This window comes from Scophthalmus maximus, chromosome 5, assembly GCF_022379125.1.
Source record: "Scophthalmus maximus strain ysfricsl-2021 chromosome 5, ASM2237912v1, whole genome shotgun sequence".
Lineage (NCBI taxonomy): Eukaryota > Metazoa > Chordata > Actinopteri > Pleuronectiformes > Scophthalmidae > Scophthalmus > Scophthalmus maximus.
In genome coordinates this window covers 18,302,113-18,312,730 of record NC_061519.1, presented here as the reverse complement: position 1 = coordinate 18,312,730, position 10,618 = coordinate 18,302,113, and the positions used below count along the sequence as shown (strand labels likewise).

General features: G+C 43.7%; 1 protein-coding gene across 1 annotated transcript; it reads right to left on the bottom strand.

Annotated features, from left to right (window-relative positions):
• Positions 1 to 1,383: 1,383 nt before the first annotated feature.
• Positions 1,384 to 9,851, bottom strand: LOC118311595 (desmoglein-2). Its single transcript, XM_035635616.2, has 14 exons — positions 9,641 to 9,851; positions 8,930 to 9,052; positions 8,122 to 8,277; positions 7,871 to 8,012; positions 7,602 to 7,765; positions 7,163 to 7,297; positions 6,861 to 7,046; positions 6,461 to 6,732; positions 6,225 to 6,367; positions 5,888 to 6,112; positions 5,079 to 5,309; positions 4,741 to 4,868; positions 4,365 to 4,628; positions 1,384 to 4,165 (listed from the first exon to the last, which is right to left on the bottom strand). Exons 1-14 carry the CDS (start codon positions 9,692 to 9,694, stop codon positions 3,077 to 3,079), a joined length of 3,312 nt encoding a protein of 1,103 aa, XP_035491509.2. The 5' UTR covers positions 9,695 to 9,851; the 3' UTR covers positions 1,384 to 3,076.
• Between the last annotated feature and the right edge of the window lie 767 nt (positions 9,852 to 10,618).

The following is a 10,618-nucleotide window of genomic DNA, read 5'->3' as shown; positions in this document are numbered from 1 at the left end:
TATTTTAAGCTGATTTGTTTGGATTAAAAAATAAATAAAAATAAGGACCACAAAGTCACAAACGTCCTAAAGGCTTGGAGCAGGAGACAATGAGGAGGATTAATGCGCAGGACCTGAGTAAGAAGATAAGAGTTAATGTCAGGACAAGTAAAAGTTTTTTAATCTTTATTTCCTTTTTTTTAATAAGAAGCAATCGCTGATAGATGCACCCGGAATTCCCATCATCCTCGTTGTGACTGACACTCGTCCATATAAGCCCACAGGGGAAAATACCTTCATGGCCGTAAGATGACAAAGCAGCTGCTACTTAACCAGCTCGGAGGAAATACGACTCAAAACAGATTCACTCTCTGCTATTTACATGTGGATTGAGAAAGGTGGTCATTTGTCTGACTGTGCATCTAGCGCATGACAAAACTGAGAAAAGCCCTGAACCGAAATAAATAGCTCACATGAACTCAACCTGTGCACTGTTTAACCCACACCACACCTCCGTCTGTTGAGCGCATGACAGGTTGTCTGACAATGGAGACGGAGGTGGAAGCATATATATTTAATGTCAGTGTTCCCACAGGTAACATCACAACGCCAGTACAGTACCACCGCTAAAGGGCCAGCAGTCCAATAGATGGATGGACTTAAAGTTTTTAGGCCCCTCAATATTTTCATCAAGATCCATGCACTATTCCCTTGTAAAGATTTTAAAATTAAAAATAACAAATAATGATTCAATATATTACAGAAAAATAAATCCTGGATGTGCACAGATGTCCTCGCCTTCCTGGATCCCTGTCAAAAATTTAAAGGATTCTTTCTTGGCCCCGTGTTCCACCCTTCCAAGATTCATGAAAATCCATCCAGTAGTTTCTGACCGACCGACCCTACCACCCAGCGGGAAACATAACCTCCCAAACCTGATTCTCTACTTTCTGCTCCTTTGCTTACGTGAAGCATGAGCGAATCTTTTGAACTCAGCAACAAAGAAACCTGTTATCGAGAAGCAAAATCCCTCTGACATTTTGACCTCACTGACTGAAGCACCTTTCAACTGAGAGAAGAAGAAACAAAAAATGCCTCAGGAATTGGAACTCTTTGACAGACTCAACAGTCAGTGTTTGAGTGGTTTAGGTATGTGCATTTGACAGGTAGTGCCAATACCAACTTGTCAAATGAATATTTTAAAAACACAACGCAACTGAAATATGTTCTCCTATGGAACTGGTTTGCGGTGACGACCAAAACTTTGATCATTAAAAATTCTCTTTAAGTGAAGACACTATGAGTGTCATCCAAACACACACACACACACACACACACACACACACACACACACACACACACACACACATCAAAGTACACTGAAATCAGAAATAAACTGGCCAATAACATTTTTTCCTTTGATTTTATTATGAGAGGAGGTGCAAAACTTTGAAAAATGAAAACATCATCACCACTAAGCTTTAGTACTCTTGTCATTCTTTAGCAAAATATGCTAAATTCATACAGCCGACTAGAAACTTCAGTGTGTACGCAGACAATTCAAACATACACACTAGAATCAATGCCAAATATTGACCAAAAGCAATATCAATCAACATCATTCTACCAAAATGTTTTCAGTGGTCGGTACTGCTCCGATCCACATACCCCAAACGATATTATCTTTCCACATGAACACACAATAAAAACAACACAATAAACGCCTACCAGGAAATGGTGTTAAAATATACACTTGGAAGAAAAACAATCAGCCTACAGCCTTAGCACTAAAATCTTTTAACGTTACATGTCAAAACACATGGAAAACCCACATAATTCTGTAGAAATTTAGTGCAATAGTACAATGGAGAATTTGTGTGGTCCTGTTTCCTTTGGTTCATTGTCCATGATGACGATGCTCCATACTAGTAAACAGGACATCCCATCCCGGTGCACTAAGTCATTCAAACACTTGGGCACTTTGATTCCTCTGCACACTGTGCTTTTGATCAATTGTACAATACAAATGGGATTAATCTTTGTTTCATGTAATGCAGCAAAACTAAGTTAAACACTCACAAAGGTCAGCAGGTGAACAGCTTAATGCATGGCTGAGAGCCAAAATATCATGACGGCAAAACAAGCGTCTTTAGAAAAACACCACACAAAGATATACAGCCCTGACCTGGAACATGACACTGCGTACATAAGCTTTTGTTCCTCTCTCTCGCTCTCTGTCTTGGTGACTAACAAAATTCGACAGTGAGGTTTCTGTGCCGTCTTATCAACAAGAACTAGAAGTAGGATACTGTATCCTGAGTTTTGAGTATTGGGGTGCGGTCGAATTGTCCTTCCTATCTACTATTCCTTGACCTCAGTGGAAAACTGCATGAGGTCAAGGAAAAGTGTAAAGGAGAACTCGTAGGACTTTGGGAAAGCCGACAGCGGTGCAAAGGAAATCCGACTCGACTTTCACTATACTATGTCATCACGCGATGGCGGATGTTATTGCCGTGCGTCTGGCGTGGTCAAACTACAAATGAACGAAGATGGACTACAAAAAACGCAGCGGATCAATCCCATCATTTTTCACTGTTTTACCACCGTGTGGCATCAGATGTAAATGATTCATATACACCCCATGTCAGACTGGTTTAGTGTAGTTTTGTTTACTCTGGCTGCTCCCACCCTGACGCCACGCTGGTGTTATTGAAATAAACACAGTGCTTTTATGGCCGCCATTTGGTGCACACACTAAATGTGTCATTCTTGGGACCGGCGATGTTCTGGCAAGGCTTTCCCTCAGCTGGGCCGTGACAGTAGAAGTCACGTAATGCCACCTATATTGTCGAACTGCGAAAATAACTGATTATACTTTAAACCAATAAACGTTAACTATCATTTGTTTGCTATGAGCAGTAGTGTCATTATTATAAGACGGCATACAGTGTTGCACTTGAGGACTAAACAATTTAACAAGCCATTTGTCAGTATGAACAGAAGTAGGTTTATATAACAGTATAATTTAGCATACTGAAATTTCCGCATAGATGAAACAAGTGCGTCATTTATAAATATGATCTGCAAGCGGTTTGCTTTATGCTCTTGTATTAGATTCAATATTTCTCTCTGTGACAGAGACCTTCTTATGTTGCACAACCCGTTTATGGCTCCCTTGAAACTTGGGTGTGGCGCTCACCGAGAAGTCCTCTTTTGACGCTGAAGAACTAAGTGAACCCAGTGCAAAACTCGGGGCTTTCACCTCAAAGCCCTGACCTCTGACCTCAAAGCCCTGCTCTGTAGACCCCCGCCCTGTCTGAATGAAGCCCTGCGCAAAGTGTTCACCTTGCAGTCCACCAGTAGACCCGTTGTCCACCAACACCACCTTTCTGGACCTCGAGACGGATCCCTGTGAGAGGCCTTGTGCCACCTGCCCTGTGGATCCATCCATTCCCACCTGCCTGTCTACAAGGACCACACCCTGAGAACCTTGGAGACCACCAACCTGCACCAGCCCCTGACTTAGCCCAATTTGGCCCAACATCTGCTGCTGCACAAGACCCTGACTTAGCCCAACTTGGCCCACTACCTGCTGTTGCACAAGCCCCTGACTTAGCCCAATTTGGCCCACCGCCTGCTGCTGGGTGGCCCCCGACACAAGCATCATTTGGGGTTGTGACTCGACCATGTACATGGGTGCAGCAGCATAGTACATAGTGGGCTGCTGTATGAGCATGGTCGGACTGGGAATCATTATCTTGTCCTGGACATGTACCTTGGAAAGAGTTGAACCCTGGGCTGTCTCTGTGGTCACATGGTCAAAGGTGGAGGATCCAGATGCAACATTGGACGTGTCGACGGTGCTGATGTTGACACGGTCCCGGTCCTTGATTGTTTCTGTGTGAGTGTGGACATGTGTGTGGGTGGAGGGCCTAACAGGAGACACCGGCCTATTTATGGAGAAGGAAAGTCCTGCGTCCACAGTAGTGGTCTCTAAGGTTGATCCTTGGCAAATCTCTGCCAGTGTTTTGAATTTAGGCCCTAGGTCGTTGAGGAAGGCAAGATCGTTATCATTCTCAAGAAGGCTGCAGCAACCTACAGAGCCTGCCGGAGACTCTTGACCCTCAAAGTCAAAGACCAACAGTCCATCCTTCTGCTGGGATTGCTGTGTGGCATGGTTTGATTTCTGCAAGCAAATAGAATCAGAATATATGAATTGGACTTCAAAAACGCTGACAATTCCAGTTTAATATAGTAATTCAGCTTCTTAAAAATGTCAATGTCATAATATATTTATTTGAATACATATTCATACCCATACAAATTAAAAAACCATGAAACCCCAATCAAGGTGGGGGTTTCAATTAAATTTAGAGAATACTCACATTTGTATAGTACTCTTCCAGGAACTGATCAGATAGAGCCATCCCGTCAAAGAGTCCAGCTCCGTATTGGCTGTAATGGTTTCCCCAACCTGCCTCAATTCCTGTGCCAGTAATTCCCGTTTTGCCTTGCCCATCAGAGGATCCGTAAATGTGCATCCAGTCTGTCATGCAACCGCCGGCTCCTGCTCCGAGTTCCAACCCTCCTTGGACGTTTTGAATCTTGACACCATCAACTTCTACTGGGGCATGTAGGAGGGGAACTTCCTGTAAATGTGAGATTCCATGCAGCATTTTAGAACAGGATTTTCAGAACTACAACATATTTTAAACATGAAATCATGTCCATCCATATCAATGCTGCTCCTGACCACAGTACCTTGTCTTCTCCCTGTCCCTCAGTGTGATATGAGATCAGCTGTTGTTTGTTATCAAACGGAATGGGCTTGAAATCTCCTGCGCCTGCACCACCTCCACACAGGCAGAATAGCAGCAGCAGGGGCACCACTGGAAAAATAAATGCATTTGACAACACATCAGAATAAATTATTAGCATACGGATCAAAAGTCCAATCAACAATCAAGTGAATCAGTTAGCTCTTTTTCGAAACAAAGGAGCCGTGATCTGTAACTGACTCATTCTTTCAGCCGGTCACAGGTGAGGCAACCTTGTAGTGTTAAATTAGAGACGAGGAGAGACATTAATGCTCGACTCACACAGCAGCAGCAGCAGTCCCAGGAGCAGAAGCAGGATACCTCCGGCTCCCAAACCAGTCGTCTTTGTGCGGCGGGACTGACACGTTTTAATGTCTTCCCGACAAGAGCACACAGTCACATCCATCATCTGAACAACAGTGCACGATTTCCCTTGCTGGTCCTTGACCTCCACCGCCACTTGGTAGATGCCTGGCCACAAGTTGGCCTTGTCTCGCAGAATGGCTGTGGTATCTAAAGAAGGATAAAACCCACGTTAGAAAAAAAAAATGCTTTTTATAAGTTATAAATGAGTTCCTTTGCGCCCTGTAATATGCAATAATGCTTAATTTCTTGACACAGAAGTTACATAAGCCAAGGTGGACACTTCTCATGACAGACATTAACTTGGCATTGCATGAAAGGTGTGGCGGATGGTAACTAATATTGGTTTTATCCCAGCAATCCATGCCACTAATGAATTATGCACAATGCTCTGCAATGAAACTGTAATAGCCGAATGGAATGTGGTCAATTTGAAAGTGCTCTCCAGGAGAGAAACAAACAGTAATGTGCATAACAAACAATATCAAATTAAATGTGCAAAAGTGCAGTTGTTCTGTGAGCAAAGACACCACTGGCTAAGTGCTTCTGGATCCTAAAACCTAAAGTATAACATCGACAATGTAAATGTGCTTTTGCTATAAATGTGTACAATGTGAATCTAATGAAATGAAAAAAAGATCTAAAAAACCAGTGCCGGTTGTGGAATTTGTTTCGATATGTTTCATGTTATTTCAGTGATTTAACTCGGCCTCTCCACATGGTCTTACCGTTAAAATGCTCCACTGTCCACTTCCCCTTGCTTCCCCCTTGCTCAATCACAGTGAACTCAAATGGCGCCGAATTGGGGAACTCGTCGTGGTCCACGGCTGTGGCGTAGATCACCTTATCCTCCAGGCACATGGTGTGAGATGTAGCAGTCAGTCTTGGACAGTCATCATTGGAGTCCTCCACCTGAATGGCGATGGTTCCCGTGGCTGTTTTTGACGGATTATCTGAAAGCCAATAAAAAAGAGAGTTAGGCTGAGATAGGGGTTAACCAATTGAACGGGATATACAGCACATCCGTAGGGAAATAATGACAAGTGTCACATTTACAGAACTCACCATTCGTCATGCATATAATTTCGGCATAATATGTTCCATTGACCAAGAACTTGGACTCTCTGTCAGGTAGTTTCTTCAGCCTGATTTCCGCGGTTTTTTCATCAATAATCAACCAGTTGTCAGCATCCCGGATTTTTGCGTATCTAAGCATATGAAAAAGCCATTAAATGTCAATGCCGCGACACAAAGACACGACGATGTATACGCATCTGCGTCACTACTGTACGAGGCCGTACCTCACGTTGGTGGCTGTCTGCAGCGTGTCACTGTCAATAGCAGAGTAAGTGGTGATGACTTGGTTGATGGAGATGGAGGACTGGTCCTCGGAGAGAGTCACCACTTTGACACTTGGTTGGAAACGGGGGCCTTCCTTTTGATTGACCACATTGATCTTAACGGGGTAGGATTTTGGGACTACGTTCATGGTCTTTTGACCAAAATTGTACTGCGCTTTGTTGGAAACGGCCACACCCAAGTCGAGAACCTTCAGTTCCTCGTAGTCCAGGGCCTGTAGATTCCAGGACAATGCACGGGAATTGCAGGTAATATTAGTTTTCATGCTAATGTTGCTCTGCTGGCTGTATCACACTATGTGTTTGAACTGTGTAAGGTTATTGTCTTTTTTTTTTTTTTTACCTTGTTAATCATGATGATTCCCTCGTTGGTCTTGGTATCAGTAGTGATGGTGAAATAGCCCCCCTCGTTCCCTGAAACGATTTCATATGCGGCCAGCCAGTTGTCAGTGTTAACCAGATCCATGTCGACGGCTTGGATCCTCATCACTTCCGTGTTAATAGTGTTCTCCTCCACACTCCCTTCATACTGCAAATTAAATTCCCATGAACTGTTACTGTCAAACACTATCAAAATTATTTTTTTTAAATCGGCAAAAAAACCCAAAATTGTGATGTCAGTTGTGGCAATTGTGTCACACCCACCTTTTCTTTCGCCAAGGTCGGTATATTGTCATTTATGTCCAGAAGTTTGATCTCAATTTCCCCTTGTCCTGTGTTTCCTCCCCCTTGTCCATTCATGTCGGAGGCTGTGATGATCAACTTGTATGTATCTTTTGTCTAAAAAAAAAAACAAATATAACCTTAAAAACATGAGCATGATTCTGTCTTAAATTGAATATCGCTAACAAATGACTAACTTCGACAGAGCGGGGAATTTTGTTTATGGTGGAAAATAGATCATTTATATTGTGTGGTGATGTTAATTTGACCTATCGATACAAATAAAGCTCATATATGGTGTATGGCCTGTCCTCGCCACCAAAATAAAAACTAATGGAGACTTATTTATGGTCTCACTGATCTGACTTTTGTGTTCTGAGTTTTACCATAAACTCAAGAGGTCAGTAGGTCAGTGCCTCACCTCCCTGTCCAGAGTGCTCTGTTTAACAAAGATTTCTCCAGTCTGAGTGTTGATGTAGAACATCCCATCTCGGTTACTCTCTTCTGCAATGCTGTAGTAGAGTTGGGTGTGGGCTGTGCCATTTTGATCGGCGTCAGTAGCTATCACTCTCATGACAACAGTGCCTAGAAAAACCCCAAAGTGAAAGAAATTATGAAGATGAGTTGAGTACAGGAACAAACTAGCTTTGCTCTACAGAACCATGTCACTGTGGCCGTCTTCAAATATACCTGCTGCGCTCGATTCATTGACAGATCCGACTTGGTGGGCCGTGATGATTGGCGTGCAGTCATTCACGTCCTCAACAGAAATTTTAAGGTCAATATCCTTTTCAGCGTAGGACCCGTCACTGAATTTGGCCACACCTTTTAACTGCAAGAAGAGATTTCACAGCTACTTAAGCCTTCACTCACTGAACAACTTGAGCTTATGGCTGGAAAACACTTTATATTTCACAAACAGGATTTGCAAATGCTCCTACGTGATAGAAGGCTATCTTCTCTCGGTCCAGAATGGCATGGATTTTCACATAGCCGGTGATTGGGTCGACAGAAAATACGTTGAGGGGTGACTCGTCAACTCCAGGCCCGGTTAGCTCGTATGTCACCTTCCTGTCGTAATCCTTATCAGAGCGAATCTGAAACACAAATGCAGAAACACAAAATGAAGCCGCCTGATCTGGACATTTACCTTAAAATGACAGTCTGTCTGGCTGAATAAAATGACAACCCAACAGATTTGCATGAAATTTTGTGGAGGGGTGGGGACTGTCCCAAGAAGAACCCACAAAATGTTGGAGTGGATCCAGTTAAAGGGGCGAATCCATGATTATTATAATTTTTTATAATATAACAACCACACAGGTTTATCGCCATCACAGTTTGTTGGCAACCAACATCTCTCACTCAATTACATACAGCAATTGCATCATCAGTTCTGAAAACTTAAACAAGCCTCTAGCTGAGATATTTAACTAGATAAGCTTTAGAACATCAAACAAAGGTGTGTGCGTGTGTGTGTGAAAACATCTGAACGAAGACAAAAGATCATGTACTGGGTCGGATTTTATGAGCGTGGAAAAGAAGCCTGCCAGTCCCCGAGGAGCTGACAGGCTGCTTTATTTTTTATAATAAATCAAAAGATAAAAATCAGTGAGGTGAAAAATACAACTGTCACCACGATTCCCTTCATTTAAACAAAAAAAAAACCCCAGCAATTATGTGCATGATTGTAAAATATAGATATGTTTATATGTATAATATTTGAAAATGAGGAATCAGGCTACACACTCTGGCAATAAACTCCAAGCCTGTGTAGTCGTGTTCCTCCTTCAGCTTTCTGGGAGCGATGATCCACTCTCTTCTCTGCCTCTGTAACTGAGGCCCATTTCCTTCGGCCCCCGCAGGAACCGGCTGCAGGTAAACAGAGAGGGAGGGGGACAAAATGATCAGCACTATTGAGGTGGAATGATTACAAATTCATCTGGCAAACGTGTTGCTACTGACTCACACACACGACATGCAATGTTAAAACTTGTAAACCCTATTGTTCTCCCAGGGTTGCATGCTATAAAACAGACACAAGAAATATAATTGTTAACAATTTAAACTTTAAAACAAGACACGGTGTCCATCAACAGAAGAGTTGAAATCCTCTTCCTGTGGGAACTGTTGGGTGTTCAATGTATAAAGCCTCGAGATGATGTATGTTGTGATTTCACACGAATAAAATTGGATTACAACCATTTACACTTGAGGGCAGAAAAGGTGTGGATGTGTGGGAACGAAGACGGGAGCAGTGCCGGGACCGTCCCGGCGCACAGGGGCCACTCGGCACAGGGGCCACGGTCCCACCACGACCCACAGGTGGAAATGAACTCCCCAAGGTTCCACTTTTGGACCCAAAAAAGCGCGAATGGCGCCACGCCCCGTTTGTATATGACAATACGATATTCCTCTCTTTCCGGACGTGTGGCACACGGCGACGACGCGTCGACTTACCGCGCACTGGAGCGCCAGCAGGACGAGCGCGCAGCACCTCAGCAGCGCAGCCATCGCGGTCGGACTGGAGACAAAACACCCCTCCGATCCGTCTCCTGGAATGTGAGAAATAGAAAAACAGAGAGCCCCGTCCCGTCTCGAGTCCTGTCTGTCAAGTGCACCGTCCCTTGTCGGTTCCGTGTTAGACTTTGACCCCCCCTCAGCACTAGGAGGAAGAACTCTCCCCGACCTGGCTCCTCCCTGCGGGGGAGGGGAGGGGAGGGGGGGGGGGGGGGGGGGGGGTTATTGTAGATAAACTAACAACAATATTGACTTTGCACTATGGGATTGAATCTAATATGTTGTGTGAGTTTGAAATGTATGTTTGAATTTTTTTGGGAATTGGAGTTTTTTTCTTCTCTCTCTCTCTTTTCTTTTTTTTTGGGGGGGGGGGGGGATCCAACTCTCTCACTCATCTGTAGAACTTCTCCCTCGACCGTGACATTCCCAAAGGGATGAGTTGCCTCAACCCAAATGCTCAGTGTTCTCCACTTAGAAATATTCAGCTTCAGTTTGGACTGCTGTCTCAATCTCTTTCTTTCTGTGTGTGTGTGTGTGTGTGTGTGTGTGTGTGTGTGTGTGTGTGTGTGTACGTAGGCGATTGGGAGATGAAGAAAAAAGGTGCATGTTGGAACAGTGAGCGTTTGCCCCGTCAATGATTCATGAGACTTTCACTCCCCTCGGTCTAAGGTGTGTCCGGAAGGGGAAAAGAAAAGAAAAAATAGTATCAGTTGTATTTTTGTTTTGGTTTGTTTTGTTTCTGCAAAGGAATTATTGCACGATTCACATTTCCACTATAACACCTGAGCCATGTTTTTTCTTTTGTTTTTTCTTCACCGGCCCTTGATCAAATGCTTTTGTGAACTAATGATTAAACGGCTTCATGAGTCACCGTCGTACGTAGCACAGGTGTGAACCTGTGGTTTCGCCGTAACCAAT